This window comes from Abrus precatorius, unplaced genomic scaffold, assembly GCF_003935025.1.
Source record: "Abrus precatorius isolate BTA unplaced genomic scaffold, Abrus_2018 Scaffold11, whole genome shotgun sequence".
NCBI lineage: Eukaryota > Viridiplantae > Streptophyta > Magnoliopsida > Fabales > Fabaceae > Abrus > Abrus precatorius.
The window spans coordinates 25,868,394-25,896,180 of NW_020874303.1; the positions used below are offsets into that span (position 1 = coordinate 25,868,394).

Consider the following 27,787-nt stretch of genomic DNA (forward strand, 5'->3'; position numbering starts at 1 on the left):
ATACATAAAATTCCAAATTTAATGCTAAACTACCTGTTTAAATATAACAACATTTAATCTATTTCTAAATCTAATTTTCAATCCAAAAAAAATTTCAAATATTACAATTTTTATTTTTTACATAATATTATGCAATAAATATTTAAGAACTCAAATAAAATATAAAAAATATATTTATAAAACTTCCATTTTTCACTAACCTCAGAGGACCTGATGAAAATGGACTAGCAGAAGACACGATAATGGATTGTGCACTGGCACCTGTATAAAATTTCAAAACATGTAGAAACATTTTTTTTTACAAATAAAATAAAATAAATTTATTTCACAATTTTATATTTATCTTTGAATTTCTCTAAAAATATTGCAAAATTGAAAACTTAATGAGAAAAATTTTACACCAACAATAAATAAATTTTTTGATGTCGACGTTAATGAATGGAGAGAAGGAGAAAAGGGAAGAAGAAGACTATTTGCAGCATCCATTTCGACGAAGCCACATGTTTATACTTCAGCTAGTATCGCACCAAATAAGTCGATATTTCAGAGTTGACATCGCTATGACTTAAGCATGTATTTATTTTTCTCCCTAACCGATAATTTCAAACTACTATCGTTGGGATGATACAAATTTTGTAATGACACGTAGCTACTATTGCATTTATAGGACCGATACTTTTTTTTTTATTATTTATTTATTTATCGATTACGTGTTAGCGTATAAAGCTGTATCGGACAGTAAGGAACGGTAAACTATTTAAAAATTATTAAAAAATTACTATCGGCCATGTAGATGTGTGATGACCCGGCAACAAATTACTCCAAAAAATATGTTTTAAAAAAATTCTCATTTCCAGAATTGTTTTATAAATACTATTATTTAAATGAATTTACCTTATTATTAAGTAACTTGATTATAATTTTTTTGGATGACCATCACTGTTCACAATTATTATTAGTTGCGTGTGGGGTTTGCGTCAGTGCTCGCGTCAGCGTATGTTTTGTTTGATTTCATTTTATTTTACTTTTCCAAGGACGAACAAATGAACTTGTCTTCAATAACGTATAAAAGGTAGAAGAAAAACCGAAGAGAATCGAGAAGGAAAATTATAGGGTTTCAATTTCACTTTCAGAGGAGGTTGAGGTCACGAGTTATCGTCGATTCCACCTCCAATGGGGAAAAACCAGAAATCAGGGTTAGGAAGAGCCTTGGTGAAGCAGCACAATCAAATGATTCAGCAGAGCAAGGAAAAGGGTCATTTCTACAAGAAGAAGGTTCTGGAATCCTTCACAGAGATCAGCGACATTGACGCCGTTATCGAACAAGCTGAGCACCCTCAACCTCTCTTCCCCACACCACACCGCGCTATCAATCTGTAAGTTTCCATTTTATCCATTTATGAGAAAAAAAAAGGAAAAAAAAATATTTATTATCCGATTTATTTGGACAATTTAATTTAAGTTTTCATGCATCATAACTTGCTTGTAGTTGTATGATATCTACCCTAACATGTGTTACTAAAAAGGAATTGTGTGTGTGTGGAGGTGATAACGTGAAAAAATTGTATTTTCATTGAATAGTCACTGGTTTACCTGTTATCCTTCAACTTTGTGTATAGTGAAATTTTTGTGGTTTTTGTTGGATGAGTGTAGGGATCCGAACTCTGGCACTGGCACGAGTGACATGACACCTGAAGAAATGAGGAAGCAGCAGAAGAGGGAAGAGGCGTTGCATGCTAGCAGTCTCCGTGTTCCGCGTAGGTAATTTTTTTTTTCTTTAATTGTTTGGGTAATTAGTTCTTTGCTTGCTTGATTGGTTGGTCTGAGTGAGTCCTTTTTTACTTCTACTTTAGGCCACCATGGAGTGCAGGCATGACTGTTGAGGAGCTTGATGATCATGAAAAACAAGCTTTCCTCATTTGGCGTCGCAGTCTAGCAAGGTTGGGTTCAGATTATGTCTTGTAGTTGATCAATTATCAATCTAAATTAACAGAAAACGTAAATGTGCTGCAAAAATGAAATTTGACTTAAAGTCCCAGCAAGTATAGTTTATAACCATTTCTAAAAGTGACATGTTAGAAGTAAAAGAAGATGAGGATATTTTTTTTATAGATTTTTTTAATTTATATTTGTAGCATGGTGATGTTTCAGACTCTAGGAAAATGAGAAGCTTGTCCTTACTCCTTTTGAGAAAAATCTTGATATCTGGAGACAGCTCTGGCGGGTTGTTGAGCGCAGTGATTTGGTAAGTTGATATCGTCGTCCTAGTTTGACCTAAAAAGTTTACCTTTTGGTTGATAAAGGGTTTCAAATTTCAATATGATTGCCTAATAACATTGGATAATAGTGTACTTTTTATGATAATTTTTTATCCCTAGCAAGAGAATACATAGTTTAGCAAATTATATATCTGTCATTTGCTCTTTGTTTAGTTTTGCTTTCTGCATTTAAGAGCATAAATTCTTTAAGATGTTAAGATGTTGATTTCATTCTCATTCTTTTACCAGCTTGTTATGGTTGTTGATTCACGAGACCCACTATTCTATCGCTGTCCTGATCTTGAGGTAATTCCCCCCCCCTCTTTCTCATTCTCGTTAAGGAAATGCTAGATGTGAGGTTAAAGCAACTTGACAAATATACAGATCTTAAGGTCTTTAACAAATGTAAGCGAAGATCAACAAAGTTCAAATATTGGGGAAGAGTTATTATTAGAGAGGGAGACAATATAAACTATGAAGTGGAACATGACATTCTTTTATGCAATGTATACATAATTTAACAGAAAGTAACAACATTGGGGGGTTGAATTTTTGCATCACGAAAATTAGGTTTTAGCTTCATCCCTTTGATATAATTCTTTGTACATCAAGGAACATGTGAGATGACACACCCTTCAAATGAGGATATAGAGAAGATGTTAGACACAGCATTGCTATCATTAGATATTATTTAGGCTTAGTTTATAACTAAAATGCTGTTGGTAGTAAACATAAAGAATATAATAAATGTATCAACATGGCTATATTTGTGATTTAGATGTTGGATACAACGCAGATAGATTTAAACCATTTTTGCCAGAATATAAATTTGTCTTCTTTGTTTGAAGTATTATTCCGATTACAAGTGCTTATCATGATTTATTTTGCATTGATTTTCTGTGACAGGCATATACACGGGAGGTTGATGAGCATAAACGCACATTGCTCTTGGTTAATAAGGCAGATCTCTTACCAGCTTCTGTCAGGTTTGAACTTTGTGTACATTGTTTATATTTTATTCCATTAAATCACCAGTCTTGGTTTTCCATCATGCTAAGATTCTTATTCCCTGTCCCCTTTTCATGCAGAGAGAAGTGGGTAGAGTATTTTCATGCTCATAATATTCTATACATCTTCTGGTCAGCTAAAGCTGCTTCAGCAGCTCTTGAAGGTAAAAAACTTAGGTCCCCATTGGAAGCTAATGACTCAGGGAGAAACCATAATTCAGACACGAAGATATATGACAGGGATGAGCTTCTGGCACGGTTGCAGTCAGAGGCAGAAGAGATAGTACAGATGAGGAGAAATTCCAGTTCCTCTGACACAGGGCCATCTAATGTGCAATCTTTCGGTGACAATGCTGCTGCTGGTAGTTCCTCATCAAGTAATGTGGTAGTGGGATTTGTTGGATATCCTAATGTTGGCAAAAGTTCAACTATTAATGCTCTGGTTGGTAAAAAACGGACAGGTGTCACCTCTACTCCAGGGAAGACAAAGCATTTCCAAACACTAATTATTTCTAACAAACTGACCCTTTGTGACTGTCCTGGATTAGTTTTCCCCTCTTTCTCAAGCTCAAGATATGAGATGATTGCTTGTGGAGTGTTGCCTATCAATAGGATGACACAACACAGGGAGGCTGTGCAAGTTGTAGCTGATAAAGTCCCAAGACATGTCATTGAGGAGATTTATAAGATCAGTTTACCAAAACCTAAGCCTTATGAGCCTCAATCACGCCCCCCTCTGGCATCTGAACTTTTGAGAGCATATTGTGCTTCTCGTGGATATGTTGCCTCCAGTGGACTGCCTGATGAAACTAGAGCTGCTCGTCAGATACTGAAAGATTACATTGATGGGAAGCTACCTCACTATGAATTGCCTCCTGGAATGTCAAGTGTGGAACTAGCTTTGGAAGGTTATGCAGGACTTGACTCATTCAACTTGCAAGACTCTCTTTCGTCTGGTACCAAAGATGTTGACGGTGAAGTTGGACCAGATCTTGAGCATGTATTAGATGACCTCAATTCATTTGACATGGCTAATGGACTCCCTTCAAATAAAGTTACTATTAAGACATCTGATGCATCTCATAAGCACCATAAGAAGCCGCAGATTAAAAAGGATCATTCTTGGGGAGCAGGAAATAAGAATGATGCTGACAGGATACCGGTTGCAAAATTCTTTGAGAAACCAGTAAACCCAAACCATGTGAAGGTCTAATAAGTTCAACCCAAGCTTGTATTTGTACAGCAGCCAGCACCTGATCTGTTAGGCCTAGTATGTACATTGTTAGTCTCAGATGGAATAAGTCACATTAATTTGTGTGTGATCCGTTGTAGAACTAAAACACGTAGACAGTCCCAATGAACTTTCCCCCAAAACCTAAACGGGGTAAAAAGAAAAGAAAATAGAAAAATATTGTATTTACAGTGATGAGTTATTTCTATCATTAATCTATGTGATATAAACAGATTTTGTGCATCTGGTTAGTCCAAGTTTTGAGCCAAATCTGCATTACTTTTGCGTTCGATATTGCTTTTGCTTAATATAAGCTTCGCCATGGGTTAGAGAGGCCTTGTTTTTCTGTGGCCCGTATTTCTTAAAAGAAAAATCAACCCCATTTGCGACGCAGACGTGAATGTTTTAAATAGAAATTTGGTCTGGTAGAAGACAGCATGTTCATCTAAGAAATCAATCAGTGCCATTATTAATATGGGTTTAGTGTAGTCCGGATAAGTTTCTGGGGTTGCTTGCTGAGTGGGTTAGTTCAAAATCTCGTACCTTGGATTGGATAGAAGAGAAAATTTTGACTAAGATTTGAGAGATGGAAGGAAATTGCTGATAAGGAAACAGTTAAGTACTAATAAAGGCAGAAATTCATGCTATTTCCTTTATTATATATTTTTTATGAAATTGTCCGAACAAGTATGTGTTGTAGTAGGTGCTCAAATAGATTCTTGTCTAAAAAGGGCAAAAATTGAGGATTTCCTTGGCGAAGCTGGAAATTTTTGACACAAAAATGAGGCGGATCAGGTATAAATAATTCAATCACTTCAATGACAAAAATGAGACTATACTAACATATGAGTGGACGAGTGGTTGGAGAATGTGGAAGTCTAAATCAAAAACTATACATTCTTGGATGGCAATGCTGGATCATGAATTTTTAAGAGGTGGAAGAAACTCTTCCTACAAGTTATGTCCGGAAAGTGGAGTCATTAATTGGGTGGTTCACTTAAATTTCGAACCACTCGCGATCTATTTATTTTAGTTGGTCAATGAATTGTTTTAATATCTTCAAAATTTTATATCATTACTTACAACTGTTATTATCAAGACTCCCTTGTAGATTTCTCCTAAAAGCTTTACAATTTACAAAGACAATGGTCTAAAATCCCCCATGTGTTACGTGGACCACGGAATCTCAACATTATATAAGCTATTGATTAGGTAATATTAAAATCAATAAATAAGACATAGTTTTTTGTCACCTGACAACCAAGTACATGTTAAGGTGGTCAATTAAGTCTCCTATTGGGCATTTTTAATTTGACCGCTTACAACAGGGCTAACAAAATTAATATCATGAAATAGGAAAGCTAAGAGAGACAAACAGCAAGGAAAATATACTGTATAGGAGGAAATTAAAAAAAAGGCTTCATTCATCCTCTGCTGACTTAATTACCATGTTTATATAACATCTTTTTAATTTAAAAACAATAACTTTGACATTTTTTTTTGTCGTTATAATCCATGCACAAACATAATAAAAATATATTGACAAAATTTAAGCTATAGTTATATAAATTTTTGAATGAGTTAAAATTATATATATATATATATATATATATATATATATAACACTTTAAATTAGAGGAATTTGTTATTACGGAGAAGATATATTAACAATGGACATTATATCAAATAAACAGCTTTGATTTGATATTGCTATCTTATTATACAATTTACTTTTTCTCTTGCTAATTATTTTTCTTTTCTCACTTTTCAATTCTAATAATAACAAACTCTTCTAATTTGAAATGTGTTCTTTTTTATTAGGTGTGTAAGTTAAAGAATTAAAAAAATATTTTTATTAAAAAATATTATTATATTGGTAAAAAAATTATTTATTACACATCATAAAATTTCTAATTTTATTCTTAATTTATATGCAAAATATATAAGATAGAAAAATCTTTCGACTTTCTATTAGAATATATTTTTCTTACAAGTTGCATTCAAATAATTTTTTTAAAGTAATGATTGATAAAATCTGAAGGATTTTTTTAAAGATAAGGTCATACGATGCTGATCTGGCAGGTAATTGGTCCACGTAGACCCTTCCGCGGGATTCCATTACACTTAGAAGTTAACATTATAAACATATACCAATGATATAATTGGTGGTCATGATGCCACCTGCTTAGTGTGCCAAACGGAAATTCCTTATCACACACAATAATTAATCATTAGCCAAATACATTATACATCATGAAAAAAAATTATGTAACGATATATATTTACTAAAAAATAAATAAATTTATAAATATAAAACCAAGTATTTACAAAAATAAAATAAAATTTATATAAGATAATAATTTTTTTAATTAATATATTTAATCTTTAAATTTTAAAACAAAATTAATAAAAATGTAAGTTAAAAATATAATTCTTGCAACCGAAAAAATAGTATAATTTACATATATTTTTAATTAATTTTAATCTTAGAATGTATACATGATAAATTGTGAAGAAAAATATTTCTATAAACGGTTCACTTTTTAAATATTAAACTCTCATTTATAATATAAAATTTAATTAATTATTAAAATAAATAATTAGTTAGAAAATTAAATAGTATAAATTTTGAAATTTTGTTCATAGTAAAACATTTTTTCATAGAAAAGTTTAAATTACTTTAATTGTTTCCATCAAGTATACTATATTCAAAAAAAATTCTCCCTGTAAAAACAAAATTCTATAAAAAAATAAATTGTAAAAATAGCTTTGTTTTAAAAACAGTAACAAAGAAACATGTTACTAATTTTAAAACAACCGTTAACTAAAATATGTCTATAATTAATTAATTAAAAAGTTTAAAGAATTGTTGTAATCATATCCAACTGAAAAATATAGGTTATTCAAATGCATCACAAATAATAGTAATAAATCATTAACCATGCATTTTTAGCTTTTTTAATGTGCATTGGATAATAAGTTACATGATAGATTATTGCTATCACTCCCTCTACAATTGATGTGGATTGAGAAAGATAAACTACATACATAATTTTCAAGAGAAAGTGGCCATGATTCATGTTTACTCAATTTAATTTGGTCATTGTTTTAAGGTTTTTAAATGAAATAAATTTTTTGAAATTTCTATTTTTATTATAAATATAGTTAAATAAAATGAATATACTTTGATTTGTTCTATTTATTTTTATAATCTTTTAAAATATTACTATTTTATGAATCTCAAAATTGATTTAGAAAAAAACTGATTTATATTATTGTTATTATAATTTTTTAGATTATATATATTTTTTATTGGAGACAATATTTTTCGTGTTAAGATTATTATTATGAACAATAAAACTTTTTTTAAATATTTATTTTAAAAGATTATTTAAAAATATTTATATTTAAACAATAAATTATAATGTGTTTTACTGTTTTTTTTTAATATCTGCATATCTTTTAAATTTTGTTAATACAAAATTTTCAAAACAATGTTACTGATTAAAAGTATTTTTAAAAACTCATAAACAACTAACAAAAAAAACCTGTTGGTTTATAAATATGCTTCCAAACCTCAAACATAATTTTTATAAGATAAGTGAAAAGTATATATATTTTTTGGAACATGTACATTTTAAAAAGTCGTAGATTAAACTGTGTTTTTTTTTTTTCACTTATTCTCAAAATTGATTTTACACTCATGTTTCCTAAAAAATGTTTTTTTTTAATTTTCCAGCCTTAAAAATCATATAATTTATGCATTTTTTATTTCTCTTAAAAAATTTAAATATACTAATTTTCATGAAAAGAAAGTAAAAATATAAGTTATATTTTAAAAAATAAAAAATACATTTATTTTTTTAATTTAATTTGATCTATTTTATATTAGATGTTATTGAGACACTTTTTTGTTTTTAAATTATTATTTTTACTTTAAAATATAATGAAAGTATTAATTATAATTTTAAATATGTCTTTATTTGCTTAAAATAATTTGTTAATTAACTATCATAATAATTTTAATAGTATTACTCTAAAAAATTCTTATCAAGTAAACATTACAATAACTTCAATACTTTTGGCAAAAATATTATAGAAATATTAATTTACTTTATCTTAATAATTAATAAAATTGATAATTTTTTTCAGATTCATGTATTAATACAAAATGTTATTTAAAATGAGATATAGAAAGTACTTACTAAAAAATAAAAAAATAAAAAATACTAACTGCTAATAAAAAATTTGTGACTTTATTTTTTGTTAAATTTTATTATCTTTATTTATAATCTATGCAAAGACAGAAATGAAATTATGGAATCAGGTGCTGGTTGATGAAAAAAAGCATGCACACACAACCCAATACAACACGCATTAAAGTTAAAAAACTGGGATTCAAAAAACTTGAATAGCGCCTGCTTTCCCTTTGCTCTTTCTAACTGCGCCGTTAAATAAACCGCTCTCTCTCTCTGTCCAAGGTTGCCAAAAGCCAAGTCTCCTTACAATTAGGAACCAGCCATCACCGTTAAATTATTTAAGCAACCTCCGGTTATCGCGTTCTCCGCCGCCGCCGCCACCGCCACGCCCTAACTAGTTCATTTCGTTACCCCTCCCTTCTTTTCTAGAAAAAAAAAAAAAAGGAATATGCATAGAAACATTTTTTATATATAAATATTAAAAAAACAAAAAGGCAAAAAATAAAATCTAGAGAGAGAAAGACACAACACCTTCAACTCAGCCTCAGAGAAAGTGATTGATTTTTTATTTTATTTTTAATTTTATCTTTTTTCCTTTTCCCCTTTGGGGTTACGAGGGTGTGTTTTTGTTGTGCCTTTGAGATTGTCTCCGTTCCCGTTTCATTCTTCGACCGCTTCTTTTCTTTTCTTTTCTCTGAGTTTCAACTTTCAACACAGGAGAGAGAGAGAGAGAGAGAGAAAACCTAGACTCTTTGCTGGTTGCTGTTTCTGAAAATTTGCTTGTTGTGGATTTTTGTCTTCCAATTGAATAATTGTTTGAGCTGAGGCTTTTCAATTGCGAACATTGAGTTTATTTGTTGGTTGGTTGCGCGTGTTATCGAAGGAAGCGAGTTCGTTTGAGGCGTTTTGATTCCGCGAAACGAATCGAAATGTTGGTTCGGAATGCGATTTTGCTTCAATTCTAGCTCCGATCTTTCGATATTGCTCGAATCTTAGGGTTGAAGCAATGGATGTCGATTCCTCGATGGTGCCGGAGGCCGATCACGATCCGACCACACAGAACCACGCCGCCTCTGCTCCGGCGCCGGTTCCGACAGAGGGAGAGCAGCTGGCGGAGCCGCCGTCGTGCGGTGGCGGATCTCCGACGCAGCCGCCGGTGCAGCAACAGCAGGCGTCTGCTCCGGTGCAGCAGAGTCCGGTGGTTGGGCCCAGGCTGGCGCCAACATACACTGTGGTGAATGCAATTTTGGAGAAGAAAGAGGACGGCCCGGGGCCGAGGTGTGGCCACACGTTGACGGCGGTGGCGGCTGTTGGAGAGGAGGGGACGCCTGGGTACATTGGTCCGAGGCTGATATTGTTCGGTGGTGCCACTGCTCTTGAAGGCAATTCTGCGGCTTCAGGGACTCCTTCGTCTGCTGGAAATGCTGGCATACGTATGTATTTAGCTATCGTGCTGTATTTTTGCTAGTATATGGTAACGTAAAATGCCTTGGGATTTTGTGGTCAAGTCTTTTGAGTTTTGGTAAATGTTAATTTAGTTTGATAACTATACGTTTTGCATACTTGATGTATTTTAATGTTGAATTAAATTGTTGCTGCACACACAGGCTGGCTTTTGATTTTGTTGAGGTCTAGTTATTGGTTTTTACAGCTGTTTAAATTCAAAGATCCCTAATTGCGTTGTTGTTTTAGCCCTTAGGTCATGTAAATGTATAGATGGCAATGAATTGTTATTCTTTAGCCTGTTCAATTTTCGTGGCATCCTTTTGCCTTTGGTGCTTATGAGCTTGATGTTTCTTGTCATGGGAACTAGGGCTTTCATAAATCTAGCTTTGTTGATCAAGGTTTTAAAAATGTTGGTTGTGGTTGTGTTGCTGTTGCAATCATGTTGTCATTGCAGACAGATGCAGTCTGATGTGATTGTGGCAGGCTGCCACTGCTGAGATGTTGTAGCTGCATCATGTGAAGCGGTTCACATTTTAAATTCTTCTTGTTATTTTATTTTTTGGATAGAACTTGGCTTTGTTGATTATTACAGCTCCATACCAATTCACTTTGGCGGATGAGGTAGATTGGAATAGAAATGAATGGAAATGGCATTCATGATTGTTCAGTTGTTGGATATTTTAACTTACAAAAACAACAACCAAGCCTTATCCCATTGATGCCATAAGCTACATGGACCAAATAACATCACAATTCACAGCACTTTATCAAAAACTAAAATTTTTGTAAATCCATTTAGATTAAAGCTTTTAATGTTTTTTTTTTCTAAATTTTTCTTGGATCTTTCTTTACTGCTTTTAATTAACCTATCTTCAATTTGATTTACTTTTCACATTAGGCCTTTGTTGTTCTTTTTCTCACATGATCAAACCAACATAGACTAGTTTATCTCGTATTCTACTCATTAAGTGCTACTCTAGCTTTCTCCCAAATATTTCATTCCTAATCAAATACAAGTGTGTCTGATGCAATTAAATGGAATGAATCAAGTATTTACATCACAACTTTGTTTCTATTTTATGATGGGTTGTTAATTGGAATTTCATAAAATTTTATTTAAAAGCCCTCCTTTTACTTTACTTTTTCCCTATTTTTGGAGGGAACAATTAGCCAAGGAGAGATACATTGTAGGGAACACTTCATTCTGTTTGACTTTTAGTATATAATGCATCCAAAAGATGGGATTGAATTCCTGATGACTTGATTGTAAAGCTTTGGTACCTTGTCGAGAGCCAACCATTCTAAAAGCCCTTAGGTGGAGGGTAAAAAATGTTGCAATGAATTTGGACTAGCCTTTAGTGTATTATTATTTTTTTGGTTATCATTTATAACAAACCATATTAAGTGACATCTTTGGTTCAGTGGTATAAGGACCCCTTTTTTTCACTTTAGAAAGAATATTATAGTTCAGTTTATGTTGTGTAGAGTATTCATTTCAATTGATTGTAAATAAGTAGCAGTTGTTGAAAATAACAATGCATTCTTGTTTCCACATTATTTCCATGCCTTTGATTACAACTTATAATATATCATGTTTTTGTTCAATTGAAGCCCCAGATGGTTTTTGTTCTAATTCTTCAAATAAGTCATCAAAGTAGGAAAATGTTCATAACTCTATTATTTGTGGTGCGTACCAGTGTTGGTAACTGAATACTTAAAGGTTTATTTTTGTGCAAACATTATTAATAATTTGGGAATTGGCTACATCTCCTCACCTTCCTGTGAGGAATGGAACAAAATAAACAATAATTTAGATTTATACACTTTTCCTTTTTCGGAAGAGTTGATAATTGGATCTAGCGAGCTTCTTTTGTAAACAAAATGACATGTATTATAGCTTTAATAACTGAGTCTTATAGTGTTCATGCTTGAAACTTATCATGTTATAATGTTATATCATTTGCTTTGCAGGTTTAGCGGGTGCCACAGCTGATGTTCACTGTTATGATGTCTTGACTAATAAATGGTCTAGGTGAGCTTAGAATTAGGTTATTTCTTTCTCACCTCCATTAAGACTAATGCTTGTATAGACCTGCATACTTTACATCAGTGCTTATAAGGGAAATATCATGCAGGATAACTCCCTTTGGAGAACCTCCAACTCCAAGAGCTGCTCATGTGGCAACTGCTGTGGGAACTATGGTGGTTATTCAGGTAGCATAGAGAATATCTTATAGTTTATTGTAATGTTGGTGAACTGATTTCCTTTCTTTAAATGATTAGTTTAGTTCTGAGTGGAATATTGCCTTGTTACACAGGGTGGCATTGGTCCTGCTGGTTTGTCAGCAGAGGACCTTCATGTTCTTGATCTCACTCAGCAATGGCCACGCTGGCATAGGTTCGACTTGTAACCTATGTATTTTTTTCCTTAATGACTTGATGTTTCCAATATTATTTATCTTATCTAATCTAGTGGGTTCTGATTTTTTTATGTAGAGTGTCTGTTCAGGGCCCTGGACCTGGGCCACGCTATGGACATGTAATGGCTTTGGTGGGGCAGAGGTATCTAATGGCAATTGGAGGCAATGATGGTAACTACCCAAATGCCGTCCCTTATGGAGTGTGTGCCTTGGTTGTTTTTTTGTGTGAAAATTTTTTGAACATCACACTACTTGGTCTTTGCTTTCCAGGAAAGAGGCCTTTGGCGGATGTATGGGCCTTGGACACAGCTGCTAAGCCTTATGAATGGCGAAAGTTAGAACCAGAAGGAGAGGGACCACCTCCATGCATGTATACTTCTGTCTCCATGAATTCTACCTTTCTTTACTGATATTTTGACATCACTGTGCATATCAATTTAAAATTCTTATGAACAACAATAGGGTTTGTGTACCTTTTAGCCTTTGGCATCTTGAAACAGGTTGTGGAGAGTGTCACACTTATTATTGCACTAACCAAATTATTGAGTGGTTGGATTTAACACTTCATTCCAATTAGAGTTTATGTTAATTGGTTTAATTGATATGTTTTAATGGATTTAATTTCGTTGTTAAATTTCTTTCATATTGTTTATTGCATTTTTTTTTATTTTAACTATTTTCATGACAAGTATTGGATTTCTTTTTCATTGATCTTTTTCTCCCCCCATTTTTTTCTTTAAATAAATTTGACTATATTTTTACAAAAATTAATGCAAGTCAAATTGTCTGAAATTCTCATTATTTCTTCAGTGGGTAGTTATAATATCCATTGGTTTACTATTACTTTGGGAAATTGGACTGTTGTAAGTTTGTGATTGCTTTATTCTTTGTGAGCATTGTGATTATAGAGTAGGCTCACCTTTGTTTTCTTGCGGTGCATGAAAACTTGACTTACACTGCAGCTTGAAGCTCACCTTAATTTGGCTGTTTTGATTAGCATAAATGTTACTGTTTTCTTGAATGAGGTTATCTCCTGATTGCTTTATTTTTGTCAGCACAAAGAGGGTACTTTAATTATTTCTACTTTGAAGATGTAAATAAATAATTCTTTGGAGTGTAGGCTTACCTTTCCTTGTGTTTATGAAGTTGGCTATCATCTAGCAACTTGTCATGATGTGATTTGTCATTTTTCCATTTAATTTTGACTAGGTATGCAACTGCAAGTGCACGCTCCGATGGGCTTCTTCTACTTTGTGGAGGGAGAGATGCTAATAGTGTTGTGAGTTATCAATTCATTCTGTTGGTTGATTTTCTTGGGAAGCTTGTAATTTGTGTCTAGTACTTTACCAGAGTTTATATATATCCCTTTCTCTGCATTTCCTTGCACATGACACTCTGATAGGGGTCTATGTGGAATTAATTATTTTTGCTGAATCTTTAAAAAGAAAAGGAGGCTTTGTAAAATTGAGAAATAAGTAAAACCACTATGACCATCTTCAAGGGCTGGAAAAATACCAAGACAAAACAAAACATTCTGGGAAACTAGGATTACAAAACAATTTCACCTCGTTGCAGATCAGAAAGGTCCTTGAGATGTCCTGGTCTGAATTTTAGAGAAAAGCTTTGAACATAAGCCTATCTGAAAGCATAGTTGGTGTGCATTCCATTTTAACCAAATATGTCAGAAAATGACAACAACTGCTAGCTGCCTCTAAATTTTAGCCTCCTTGCTTAGACAACAAAACCTATTAAAAAACCGACAGATTTTCTCCAAACTAGAGCTGCACCCCCAATTCTCATAAAATATCCCCCAAAGGTTACTCATAGAATGATAGCCTGAGCCTGACAGTGCAGAAATACTTGTTCCTGTTTCCATGCTTGAGTTGAAAAGTTAAGGGTGTGTGCAGTGTCATTTGAAGCAAATATCTTAGTACTAGAGTACTTTTTGAGTTATTGGGTGTTGAACTTCCAGCAGCTTTGCCAATTCCTTTAGCTGGGTGTACCTGCATGTAAAAATCAACTATTTATAGATGGCATTCATAGTTATGGTCATTTTATGTTGAGTTCAAATGTCCACAGGCAATCCTATCAAATGTCTGCTTTCTGTTCGTAGGCCTATTCTTATACAGAATAACTCTAATTGATATTCCTATTTTACTTGTGAATTGTTTCCTCCTATGCTTTGTAGAAATGTTTCATTTTACCACTTATGTTTGCAGCCATTGGCAAGTGCATATGGACTTGCTAAACATAGAGATGGTCGTTGGGAATGGGCAATTGCCCCAGGTGTCTCACCATCACCCAGATATCAGCATGCAGCGGTTGGATTCAGTTTCTTTTGTTTTATTCTAAATTTTTCTTAGTTGAGTATACATTCAGGATCATGCTTAATTTAATGATTCTAGGTGTTTGTTAATGCAAGGCTCCATGTGTCTGGTGGGGCACTTGGTGGAGGACGGATGGTTGAAGACTCATCGAGTGTTGCAGGTGCTGATCACAGCATAGCTTAATTTTTTTGTTTGTTTACTGGTTTTTTAGCAATGACTCATCAAGTGTTCTCTATCTCTCTATCTTTGGCTTCCACTCTTCTGTATTTGTGTCTACGTATTTCTTTCTTAGCTTTTGTTTGGGAAATAAAGGAACAAAATATTTTTGTCCCCTCCCCAAATTCTTAGTTTTTTTTGTCAATGGTCACTTTCTTGTATATGGAGGCAACATTTAGTGCTATTCCAACTTATGCGGTATTTTTGGTTTTTTGGCTGTTTGTAGTATTGGACACTGCTGCCGGTGTTTGGTGTGATACAAAATCTGTTGTTACCAGTCCAAGAACTGGTAGATACAGTGCTGATGCTGCAGGAGGAGATGCTGCAGTTGAGTTGACTAGGCGTTGTAGGCATGCAGCTGCTGCTGTTGGTGACCTAATTTTTATTTATGGTGGTTTACGGGGGGGTAAGTCATTAAGTATAACTCTGTGGGTTCATCCTACTGGATTTTATTTCCTTTTTGCTTGATATCATATGATATTTTTATCAATGTAGTTATGGCTATTCAGGTAATTACTACGTCAAAATTCTTTCCATTCTTTCAATAATTTTGGTTGAATTGCTTTTCTTTTTTCTTTTGGTGGACTTGGTTGAATAGGGACTTTTGAATCTGGATGTGAATTCGGTATCTATTTATTTAAACTGGTGTAAATGGTAAAATGTATTGATACCTTTCATCTATACTAGAAGTTTCAGGAGACAGAAATTGATTATAGAATGAATCAATTGGTATAATAGCCTTGGCTATGTTGTTGAGAATATACATGTTTATGTTAGAATTCAATTGCAAGGTATAGGATTTGAGTACAACTGGAAGAATGAGATTCTGGTGTGGTGTGGGGTTTATGAGACCTTAGACTCTCTAATTACAATGATTAACTTTTGTGGTGTGATTCTTCCAAGTTTCTTATTAGTTTAACTAGATGCTTCAAGGAACAATAGAATTGAAACAAGCACAGCTAGACTCAAAAAGATAATCCTGGGGTGCACCAATCAGCTAGGTCAATTTAGGCTGCTATGACATTGAATGAACAACCATGAGAGGAAATTCGAATATTCTGAGTTAGTTAATATTTTCTTTTTCTCACACAAATAGTAGTCTGTTAGTGATCTAGGATTATAGATTTAATTTGACTAAGATTTCTTTTATCCATTTTCTTTAACAACCAAGGTGTGTTTTTGCATTTCATCAACTGGATCACAATTTTTCCTCTATTACCATCATTCCATGAAAATGGTCATTTCATCTCTCTTGATCTTGCAAGCTGAAATGTCTGGTTTCATCTGGAATATTTACTAGCTTAATGTTCTAATTATTATTTTTGTAAATATATACTTTGGGATTTTACTGTGTGATGATCCAATCAATTCATCACTTTAACAGCTGACTGACTATAATGTGTTGTGTTTATGCTTCAGGAGTCTTGTTGGACGACCTACTTGTTGCTGAAGATCTTGCTGCTGCTGAAACAACAGCTGCTGCTTCACATGCTGCTGCAGCAGCTGCTGCATCGAATGTACAAGCAGGACGCTTACCTGGACGATATGGATTTGTTGATGATACCACGAGGCAAACAATGCCTGAAGCAGCTGCTGATGGGTCTGTTGTTTTGGGAAATCCAGTTGCACCCCCAATGAATGGAGACATCTATACTGATATCAGCACTGAAAATGCCATGCTTCAGGGACCTCGGTAAGATAACTATTTTCATTCTCATTGGGCTAAGTATTTAGCATTACTTGTTTGGCTTTATTCACCTAAAGGACCTTGAACAGGAGAACTGCCAAAGGAGTCGAGTATCTGGTTGAAGCATCTGCTGCAGAAGCTGAAGCTATCAGTGCTGCACTAGCTGCTGCCAAGGCACGACAAGAAAATGGAGAAGTTGAATTACCTGACAGAGACCGTGGGGCTGAGGCTACCCCAAGCGGGAAACAAACATCTTCCTTGATTAAACCCGATTCTGCAGGCTCAAATAACATCACTCCTGGTGGTGTTAGGCTGCATCATAGAGCTGTGTGTAAACTTTTTCATTACCAGGAAAAAATTATGCAGTCAATAAGTTTCCATGAAATATTTAGTCATTTTTTTATTCTGTATTGAATTTTCTCCAGGTGGTTGTTGCTGCAGAGACTGGTGGAGCATTAGGTGGCATGGTTAGACAGCTTTCAATAGATCAATTTGAAAATGAAGGCAGGCGGGTCAGTTATGGGACTCCAGAAAATGCAACTGCTGCCAGGAAATTATTAGATCGGCAAATGTCTATCAATAGTGTGCCGAAAAAGGTGCAGATTCATCTCTACAACTAGTTATCAAACAGGCACAGGAATAATAGTTATTCATAGTTTCATGTTAATAATGTTAGATAAATACTTTGTAGTTTGTACATTATTACTTGGTCATGTTTATTGACCTTTCTTCATTGCCATTGCTTACTCCATCTTGCATCATACTTTTCTGATTATTATATTTTGAGAGTTTGTCTCATGTTGAATCATGGTTTACATTTATATCCCCTAGTTGTCTTTATCATACCTCTTCTGTTGCATTACTAAGCATGCTTGCTTTGTCTTATATTCAGATTTACTTTAGTTTTTCAAGTAGTTTCCTCACCTTCTTTATAGGTCATTGCACACCTCTTAAAACCTCGTGGATGGAAACCACCAGTACGCCGGCAATTTTTCTTAGATTGTAATGAAATTGCTGATCTTTGTGATAGTGCTGAGCGGATATTTTCAAGTGAACCAAGTGTCTTACAACTTAGGGCACCAATTAAAATATTTGGTGATCTACATGGACAGTTTGGTGATCTCATGCGTCTTTTTGATGAGTATGGTGCACCATCAACTGCTGGTGACATTGCGTAAGTTTCATAGCTCTCGTTGATGGTTTTATTTGTGAACAATTGATATTATGTTGTGTGCCTATTAGGGTGCATTAGGGGTGACTTTCCAATTGGCGATGCTGGGTCAATATGAATAAGATGTCAAATTAAAACCACAACCAGCTTTTATATTTATGCCAGTTTTGTTTTTATATGCCTGGTACACTGTTGAGATCTTATTTTTACCAATTTTTTGATTAATTATCCAACATATACATTTATAGATGTCTTATTCTTTTTCAAAAATTTTTTACCTCCTCTTTTCTTCACTCATTTACCTGTCTGATCTACCATGACAATGTAGTTCTTATCTGTGCATTGTAATCTATCTAGTATGCCTAGCTAGCATGGAAGTGCATGATTCATGTATTACCTTATTGGAATGATATAATGTGTTTTCTTAGATTTTTAATTTTATATTTAAACTATGATCTTAAGCTGTTTGTATTGGATGCCCTAGCTTACAATATTGATTGTTTCTGTGGCTAACTAAACAAGTAAATTGTTATGTAAATATGAAAGTTTACAGCTACACATGGAACAAAAAAGGGAGTAAAAGAATCTGAAATTTTTAATACTGAAAGATTTCTTGCAATGATTGATTGATGGATGGTAATGATGGTGTTGCACCAGAATCAAATTAGTTGCATTTAGAAGTGGAGTGTTAAGAAATGTGATCTATTATTGTGTGATTTGTATATTTTCCAAACACGTGCTTGGGTTTTTATGAAATTTTTCTTGCTTCATACACAAGCACTAGCTTTAGTTCACCCTAAGTAAAGGTTATAATTGTCCCTTTGTCATAGTTTTAGTATAAATAGGGGTGTGTTTGATTAATATTTTTAGTACAACTATTCAGTCTTGTTAGTAAAATATGTTTTCTTTTGTTTCCTCTCTCTCTTCCCTTTTACCATCTAATCGATAAAATATTGACAGTGCTATTATAATCTAGTGATTCAGGCATTTGATATTTTCTTTTGCTAATTTTGTATAAATGACTGTCAGATATATCGATTATCTATTCCTAGGAGATTATGTTGATCGGGGACAGCACAGCTTAGAAACTATCACCCTTCTTCTTGCTCTGAAGGTACTCTTGATCCTTTAGGTTGTCTTTCTACGTTTCTATCAAGTTAATCGCCTCAGAATTATGTATGATTTTGTGAATATTGCAGGTTGAGTATCCCAACAATGTGCATTTAATACGTGGAAACCATGAAGCTGCCGATATCAATGCCCTTTTTGGTTTCCGAATTGAGTGCATTGAGAGGATGGTAAGGAATTTCATGTACCTGAAATTTTTTCTTGTTTATATTGTGTTCAGTAACCAATCATGTAAGTTGTTGACCAGGGTGAGAGAGATGGAATTTGGACATGGCATCGGATAAACAGGCTGTTTAATTGGCTTCCTCTAGCAGCGCTAATTGAGAAAAAAATTATTTGCATGCATGGAGGTATTGGCCGTTCGATAAATCATGTGGAACAGATTGAAAACATTCAGCGTCCAATACCAATGGAAGCAGGATCAATTGTGCTTATGGATCTATTGTGGTTAGTGCCTTTATGTTCCATTGCATGTTTATGACTGTACTTGTGCTATTGTTGATAATAACATCACAAAATGTTTCTAGGTCTGATCCTACAGAGAATGACAGTGTGGAAGGACTGCGACCCAATGCTAGAGGTCCTGGATTAGTTACTTTTGGGGTCAGTGCTCCTTACCTTTTGTCATTTTGCAAATAATTTCAGTTTTCTATTGTTTTGGTTGTGTTTCTAGATGAAAAAAAATAGGTAACATATATGAATATGGCAGTAGTGGTTTTTTGTGATAGAATTTGATAATTTAGAATGCTCGTATATTTTATTCATTAGTCTAGAAACCCTTGGCAGCGATGTGTTTCTAATATTGGATTTTGAAGCATCCTTTGAAACTTGAAATTAATTGAAGAGTGTTTATGCTTTTAACTTTTGCAAGTGTAGCATGTATGTATTAGATATAATTATATTTGAAAGGTGGGTGTATAGATTTAAATTTGAGATATCATGATGAAACTGATTAATGCTGGCACATTCTTATTTATCTCTTTCCCGTACTATTAAGGCTGGTACTTGGTATTCCCACTAATTTGAAAGTTGTCTCCGCGATTAATGTTATATCAATTATAAATAATAGGCTTATACTTTCTCTGTTTTAAATTATGTTTAACCGATAACCTTGTTCATATGTTCTCATGCACACTTTGGTACTTCAGCCTGACCGGGTCATGGAATTTTGCAACAACAATGATCTTCAGCTGATCGTTCGTGCACATGAATGCGTGATGGATGGGTTTGAGCGTTTTGCCCAGGGACATCTGATCACACTCTTCTCGGCTACAAATTACTGTGGTATGTCTTACTGCCTTCTGCATTGCACTTTCCTCCTTTGATCAAGTTCCACTTTAATTTTGTACTTATTCCAATAGGTACGGCAAATAATGCTGGAGCAATATTAGTTTTGGGTAGAGACCTTGTAGTGGTTCCTAAACTAATTCATCCATTACCACCTGCAATTTCTTCACCAGAAACATCACCTGAACGTCATATTGAAGATACATGGATGCAGGTAGTCCTTCAAATATTCCATTAAATAGTTGTGTGTAATAGTTAGCACTTAAACTATCAAATACACACGACACGAGCACATTTAAGTTAATTTTGAGCTGATGTCATTTCACATTACTATGGGCTTTTATTGAAAAATACATGTTATTTATACGTACAGGAGTTGAATGCTAATAGACCACCAACACCAACTAGAGGCCGTCCTCCAGTAACGAACGACCGAGGTTCACTCGCTTGGATATAGTGATCATTAAGAATGTCCGTAATATTTATGCCTCACTGGCTCGTGCTATCAGCCTTGTTTTTAGTGTTGTGTATATAGCATGATGCCATTTACGGGAATCTCCGAACCTGTGATCTTAATCCCTGCAGAAAGCTTGGCTTTCTTAGTTTTGGTTCTCGCCACTTAATCAGCAGGCCTTGATAAGATACAAGTTCGACATGCAAGGTTGGTAGCCACTGCTAGGTTTACTTTGACCAAGCTAGAAGTTGCAAATCGGGTTCGCCCACCAGTTGTAAATTGAGCATAGGTTACGAAGTCAACGTTATGGTTCTGTCGTGAAAGCTATTTTTGTCATCAATTCTTACATATTTTTCACTTTGCCTTTAGGCTATTGTTGGGATTTTGTTAATCAAGAGGACAGTAGGGTTTTTCTAAATGTGATGGTGAGATATATAAATCAGAAATCTTGGAAGTCCTTGTATTATAGGTGTTGCCCGGTAATTTTCATCTTTGTACAATTAATTTTTGTGTGGATCAATATTCTCTGACGAAGAATATGTGAATTTTGATAATAGATTTTGTATTTTGCGTTGTGCTGCAAATGGCTTGCGGGATTGAATTCGTTTTTGCTTCCAGTTGCTTCTGCCAGCCTTTCTACGAGGTTTTAACTCTGAAATCATAGCAATTATCTGCATGACCCAAAAGTAATAGAAAAGAAATGCAAGCCAAAGTCTTGTACATACTGCTCAGTTTTTTATTTGACTTTGAGATGCACGAATGAAATGGTCGTTGTCCCCAAATCAGGATCAAATTCTCCGTAAACCTATGTCTAACCTAAAATCTTCCTTGCCTCGCTGCTAATGACCAGTAAATATAGGTTCCTTTTTTCAGTCTAATAATTCCTATGTATGAGTAGTGGGATATTCTTTCGGTGGAGGTCCACATTCCATTAACATGCCTCGTCTGACCCGGTGATAAGTATGCTTACAAGTATCAAACTGTTACAAAGGATAGCCTGCAACAATAAGTTCTCTCGGAATTCCTCGTCATTAATTGCTGCGATCCTCTGACAATGCAGAACCTCTAACCTCTTTTTACAGGCCTCTGAACGTAGGATTTGTTCGGATCTTCTGTCTTCAGCTTCGGTGGACGAATTTCTCCTTTCTTATTCTGCAGACATACAAAATGGTTATCAGTTAAGCAATTATTATCTTTTGTTCCAATATATGTTCCTAAAGGAATAGTTACTTATATGAAGAACAGCAAGCATAGTATCTCACCTTCTTTCCACCCTTCATAAAATCTCTCCAACTGGATACCTGATAATGAAGAATCGGGTTAATTTATCCATTTTTCTTTATGATAAATATTCTTTCTAATATGAAAAAAAAATAAAAATGCACGGCAACAAAGTAGCTCAGTAAGGAGGTAAGACACATGAAAGAATGTCCCTACTCATCATTCATATTATTATTTAAACAACAGATGAAAAGCATGAGAATGATTAAACAGCTTCTGAGTGAGTAGGTCAAAGATAAAAACTGATGACCCAGTGCCCAAGGCTCCTAAGATTTATGCAGTTTCCCCTATGAGAAAAGGGGCTGCTCATGCAGCTGTGACTAAAACTAGTAATCACTCCCTCAGGCAGAAGGATCACCCTCTAAAATTTTAAGAGGTGTGCTGTAACAAGAATCATTGATACAAGTTGAAGTCATTAAATTATTTATCTATATAAAAAAAATGATATAAATTTGATGAACCCACAGAACTGGATAACAAACTTATATTATCCAAGATGCATAGGCCAAATGCCCCAGGTATTACCGCCTAGGTTAGTAAGTATGAGAATATCACGAAATTGAACCAGCCTTTGCCAACTGTAAAGAGCAGATTAGTTTGCAAGGATTCATCGGAGTTCCTAACAAAGTTGCGTGTCTTCTGTTCAAATATTTTACTTAAATAAATATTTATCTCGTTTCTTTATTATCTCCTGATGTGCTGCTGTTGCACTGGCACTAGACTTCAATGCAGATAATCAAAAAGAACATGTAGAACATAAACAAATGTTTTGGCCGTATTCTGGAACACTTTATAGATTAATTATATATTTCACAGGCACAAACTGCAACAAAAAATTGCTTTTAGCCAAAGATTCATAAACATAAATTGCAGTTTGTTGCATAGAATGAAGTAATAGAAAACTAACCCTCTGTTCTCTTGTTCCTTCCCATTCCTCCTCATGTTCACGCTTTCTTTTCCACATTTCTTTCTGTTCCTCTTCATCTCTTTTTAATCTGCCTTCCTCCTCTGATATCTACATAATATTGAATACGCTAAAAGATATTAGTAGTCTCCAACTGATTTTGCTGTCTTATCAAAGGCACCAAAATTTGGAAAAAAAATTGTGTGGGTGAGTGAGTCGCAGGGGCTACTTAGAGCGTACCCTCATTTGCATTTTTCTTCTCCTCCACTCTTGTTCTGTTAATAGTTCACGAACTTTGACTTTGAGCTCCTGCTGGAACTCCTCTGACTGTTCATATTGTTTATCATATTTTCCCTGAGACAAACAAAATGATCTTTTAAAAAGCAAGAATATTTTGTCTCTTTAATTATAGTAATATACTATGTACGCAATATCAAAGTCTGGTAATCTCAGCATTCCATGTGCATTCAGACAACGGAGGCACAAGTCAGACACAGCCAAAAAGAAACACACACACAAGGGGGCAAGGAGATTATTCTAAAATTCTAGGTTGTACAGTCTGGTGTGAGCAAGATCTTAAAATTACATAAGAACCCAGTACTATTATATATACCTCGTCAACCAAAGATTTAATTTTTGAAGCTGTATCTTTCTTCAGCTTCTTCTTCCTCTTTGCTCTTAGTTCTTCTGTAGTCCACATCAATGAAAAAAAGTTAGTTTCATTTCATTAATATATCCATTGGGAGTAAATCACAACACTCAGCAGAGACAGGATCAATAATGACCCTTTATCATTAACCGAGTGCTAAAAATATGAAGAAAATGGAGGAAAAAAAATGGTGAAAATTAGAATGATATAATGATAGTAAACAAAATCATTCACATTAACTTCCTTTAAAGTCCAAGATACAGCCTTTAATGGAAAGAATAAACCTTTAAGACATGCGATAACCAGATGCCAAGTACAAAAAACAAATATACACTAACCTTTTGCTGAATTAACTTGGCTAAGAAGATAATCTCTTTCATTTTGATCGAGTAATAATTGTTGGGCTTTCGCTAATGCTGCATTCCAGTGAATAGCACAGCAAACATTTAAAAAAGAAATATATATATATATATATATATATATATGTATATATAAACTTTCACATTTACCCTCAAGCAGCAAAACTTATCATCATAATTGATATCTACTATTTAATATGTTAAAAAAAATACATGCTATTTAACATCAAAATGTTAGAAATTCCATACAAAATAAATCAATGTGATCACACAGACTCAAATAGGATCCTGCTTCCTGACTCTTCAAGATTGTAGTTTTAGCCAGCAAGGGATAGATATCAAACAAAATAGCAGTTGAACGATATGCAATACCCAGTGTAACTGTAAATTATCTAATATTGCTTGGGGCGGTGTCCACCCACTAATGTAAAGATTGGGCGGGGAGAGGTTATTTCGACAAAAGAGAATTATTTTTTTTTTTATTGAGTTCCAGGCTGATGCATCAATGTATAGGATTGATATATGAAAATAACAATATTAATGGATAGGTTAAGCTGAAGTTATTTAGAACAGTATCTAATACTGAACAGTTTAGTACAAAAGTTTGTTTAATAAATTCATATCAGTTTCCAAGAGATGTATCAATCATAGTAGTCAATAGTGACTGCTATCGTGGAGGAGTGGAGCGGCAGGTTGCCACTATGAGTAGCTTGTAGCGTCGCATTTCAGTGGAGCAGCCAAATCGGAGGAGGGAAGAGGGGGGGGGGGGGAGGAATCACAGCCATAGTGGCTGCAATTTCATTCTTGGAATGTTGGATGACTTTAAATGAGGGTAATCTTGGGATTCATCCTTTTTAACATTTCTAATATCTTCTTCGTTGTGAGCCATAAGTTTTCATTTTCATCTCTCAATTTTCTCTAGTTCGTTCGTTCCCATCTTTGTTCTCTGCGACACTCTCTTGCTTACGGTGCTCTTCATCTTCAACGAGACTTCTGATGCAACACAGTTCAACTCCGGCAAAGCTTCCGACATGATCCAGACATTTCCGGTAATTTTCTTTATCTTTGACAAAACTTTCAGCAAACTTGCATATTTTCCAATGACTGACCAATTCTCTGTTTTCTTATTTCTTTATCTATTTTTTATTTCTTTCTCAATTTATTTTCCTGCTCTGTTTTGGATATTAATTTTATATTAGGTATAATAATATTAGAACTTCAAAATAGCAGTCATCCCACTATCCTCTATACTGCTATAGTGTTTATGGGGTCAGCCACTCCATGCCTCTATCCAAGAATGACTACTATGGTATCAACGTAACTGTGAGTAAAAGTGAGGTACCCATACACAACTAGTTGAAGTGAAATTTTGAAGCCTTATCTTCCACTACACGCCAAGGTACGAAGACACTTCTCCCAATCTGCCAGATTTTTTGGTTTAAAAATTATTCTAACAGTAATTCATTCTTCCATGACCCAATTCCCCCTTCATGGCAAAGTATGTTATATTATATATTTTCAATTTATGTATACATTTGCCTACTGGAAGGAAATTGGCAACTTTTGGGACTCAAGCTATTTTGGTTGAAGTGATATGTATAATTTTTCTAGGGTTCCATGACCCCAGCAACAATTGTTGGGACTCAAGCTACTTACTATAAAATCATGTGCTAAACAAGAAAGTAACAAAACATAGTTCTATTAGAAATTGATTAAGCTTAATGCAATCCCAAAATTAAGCTTGAGGGGAGAGGGTTGTTAGTGTTATATAAAGATTACTCTAGTCATATACTTAATCATTATAGGACATTTTAATATATTCCTCATGAAATAGGTTCCAGCACCTTAGTAGATACAAACTAGGTTAAACTCAACCCCAAAGCTAGTTCAAGAGGAGAGGATTGCCCTAGTCTTGTAAGGACTACTTTGTCCAAATTCATAGCTGATATGAGATATTTTAACAAGTTCAAAGAATAATAAACAAATCGAATGTTTAATTCTACCAAAGTGATCATAAAGCATGCATTCATATACCTCCAAAAGCCTCCTTTGCTTGTGGATGCTTACATTTGTCAGGGTGAACCATCAACGATAACTACAAAAGATTTGCAAAAAGTAAGTAATACAAGGCAGGCAGAACAGTTAAAACAGCCACAGCAGGAGGAAGAAGTTACCTTACGGTACTGCTTTTTCACTTCATCAATTGATGAGTCAAATGATAGGTTTAGATACTCAAATGGATTTAACTTAAAACAAGAGAGAATCCTGTGGAGAAAATTAAAACGCAGAGAATGTTGATCAGCAGAGGGTGTATGAAACTTAAAATGATAACTAAATTTCTTAATTTCCACATAAATATTAGGTAATAAAAACCAATACATATCTTTAATATTACAAATTGAATACTATACTTGCTTAAAATTCACCCACTACACAAGCTTGCCCCCCTTTTCTAGCTTCTAAATTTTCAGTTGGATCTTTCAGCAAATATTCGTTGTTAATGAACCATCAATTACTGATTTCACCTCCATTCTCCCTCAAAGAGAATACTCAACGTATTCGAGCCAGTGAACAACACAATATACAATGATAACACTATCTACAACTTAAATGATTCTTTCCAGTTGCAATCAAAATGTCAATTATATACTCACGCCGAGGAAATTTATTCTTTCCGATACAAGAACACAACTAAATGTACCTCAGTTCATTGTTGATACTAAGATTAAAAAAAAAAAAACGCATCTATGAATAACTACAATTCAACATCGCAAGCAAAATCAAAATGCCAATCATATATCTATATCCCCACGTAAAGGCAGCATCATCCATATTCCAACTAATCATAGGACACAAATTTTGGATCACGCAAAGTTCTCAAAAGCAAATGAAAAGCAAATACTCCAACACCACAACATAAATTCTTCAACAGATTCACTAATCACACATAAATAACCGTCCAGAAACCCTAATCGCCACCTAACCTAAACACATAGCAACGACGTGCGCATATATTTAAAAATAAAACGCAAGAGTAAGAGCGACAGAAAATTGCAGTTCAGAAACACATAATCATATAGTGAAACGCACATACATTCACTAGATAGATAGATAATTAGAGAGAGAGAGAGAGAGAGACCTAACGACTTCGTTGTCCCTCTCAACTTCGCTGACTTCGGCGAAGAAGTTTTTGAGAAGTAAATCGTCGCCGATGGTTGCTGTTTTGTTTGTGTCTCCCATTTTCAGCTTCCTTCCCTTCACTTCACACGAATTCGATTCAATTTCAGCTTCCAAAAGATTATCGTATTTTCAGAATCTCCTCAAACGACAACGGGAGAGGATTCGTTCCCTTTGTTATACACATTCTACTGCAGTACTATCGCTTCAAACGACGCTTATTGTTATTTTCCCCTTCCGTACCGTATGGCTCAAAAACGTAATGTCGTTTTAGGGCTGGTTGAAAGCAAGAGAGTAAAAATATGCGAGAGGCAACATTATCGAATATAATTTTTTAACAGTTTCATAAATAATATTTTTATTAAAAATACTATTAATTATAATTTCATGTTTTGATATAAATATTTTTAATATTTTTTTATTTTTAACTGATTAAAATTAATCTTAAAAATAAACTTTTTAAAAAAAATTTTAATATATTTTCTTATTGAATAAAATTTTTGTGAACTTTTTAAAATATCATATTTATTATTTACCAAGAAGTGATCAAGTAAAAATTTTTAAATTAAATAAATATTAGCATCAA

The 27,787-nt window shown here is 34.0% G+C and overlaps 3 protein-coding genes across 5 annotated transcripts; 2 read left to right on the top strand and 1 right to left on the bottom strand.

Annotated features, from left to right (window-relative positions):
* Window positions 1-1,075: 1,075 nt before the first annotated feature.
* On the top strand, window positions 1,076-4,737 carry LOC113854540 (GTPase LSG1-1-like). Its single transcript, XM_027485572.1, is given in 7 exon segments — window positions 1,076-1,376; window positions 1,654-1,761; window positions 1,854-1,940; window positions 2,152-2,245; window positions 2,508-2,564; window positions 3,165-3,244; window positions 3,347-4,737. Coding segments are annotated over 7 exon segments (1,761 nt in total). The 5' UTR covers window positions 1,076-1,173; the 3' UTR covers window positions 4,479-4,737.
* A 4,460-nt stretch (window positions 4,738-9,197) lies between these two features.
* Window positions 9,198-21,433, top strand: LOC113856582 (serine/threonine-protein phosphatase BSL3-like). Of its 2 annotated transcripts, none has more exons than XR_003502898.1 (21): window positions 9,198-10,128; window positions 12,113-12,173; window positions 12,277-12,355; window positions 12,460-12,539; window positions 12,638-12,732; window positions 12,832-12,931; window positions 13,771-13,840; window positions 14,781-14,882; window positions 14,967-15,048; window positions 15,331-15,510; window positions 16,524-16,797; window positions 16,881-17,118; window positions 17,217-17,387; window positions 17,727-17,965; window positions 18,992-19,076; window positions 19,162-19,260; window positions 19,338-19,537; window positions 19,632-19,693; window positions 20,239-20,374; window positions 20,452-20,591; window positions 20,751-21,342. XR_003502898.1 is itself a non-coding variant. In XM_027488455.1 (21 exons), exons 1-21 carry the CDS (start codon window positions 9,702-9,704, stop codon window positions 20,832-20,834), a joined length of 3,018 nt encoding a protein of 1,005 aa, XP_027344256.1. In that variant the 5' UTR covers window positions 9,198-9,701; the 3' UTR covers window positions 20,835-21,433. The 2 variants fall into 2 exon arrangements, 1 of the variants encoding a protein (XP_027344256.1); XM_027488455.1 differs by having other exon boundaries at window positions 19,618-19,693; window positions 20,751-21,433.
* Window positions 21,434-21,504: 71 nt separating this feature from the next.
* LOC113854999 (J domain-containing protein spf31-like) lies at window positions 21,505-27,399 on the bottom strand. Of its 2 annotated transcripts, none has more exons than XM_027486406.1 (9): window positions 27,164-27,399; window positions 26,199-26,289; window positions 26,059-26,119; window positions 24,004-24,081; window positions 23,630-23,703; window positions 23,257-23,370; window positions 23,020-23,127; window positions 22,094-22,132; window positions 21,505-21,983 (listed from the first exon to the last, which is right to left on the bottom strand). In XM_027486406.1, the coding sequence occupies exons 1-9, from the start codon at window positions 27,262-27,264 to the stop codon at window positions 21,897-21,899; spliced, it is 753 nt and encodes a 250-aa protein (XP_027342207.1). In that variant the 5' UTR covers window positions 27,265-27,399; the 3' UTR covers window positions 21,505-21,896. The 2 variants fall into 2 exon arrangements, with proteins under 2 accessions (XP_027342207.1, XP_027342208.1); XM_027486407.1 differs by having other exon boundaries at window positions 21,605-21,983; window positions 23,311-23,370; window positions 27,164-27,350.
* Window positions 27,400-27,787: the final 388 nt, after the last annotated feature.

Coding starts and splice junctions, on each gene's coding strand:
- LOC113856582 (XM_027488455.1), top strand. CDS start 9,702: ATGGATGTCGATTCCTCGATGGTGCCGGAGGCCGATCACGATCCGACC. Junction 16,798..16,880: donor GCCATGCTTCAGGGACCTCG/GTAAGATAACTA, acceptor GACCTTGAACAG/GAGAACTGCCAAAGGAGTCG. Junction 20,375..20,451: donor CTCGGCTACAAATTACTGTG/GTATGTCTTACT, acceptor TTATTCCAATAG/GTACGGCAAATAATGCTGGA.
- LOC113854999 (XM_027486406.1), bottom strand. CDS start 27,264: ATGGGAGACACAAACAAAACAGCAACCATCGGCGACGATTTACTTCTC. Junction 26,290..27,163: donor AGGGACAACGAAGTCGTTAG/GTCTCTCTCTCT, acceptor TTTTCTCCACAG/GATTCTCTCTTGTTTTAAGT. Junction 24,082..26,058: donor AGCAAAGGAGGCTTTTGGAG/GTATATGAATGC, acceptor ACTGGAATGCAG/CATTAGCGAAAGCCCAACAA.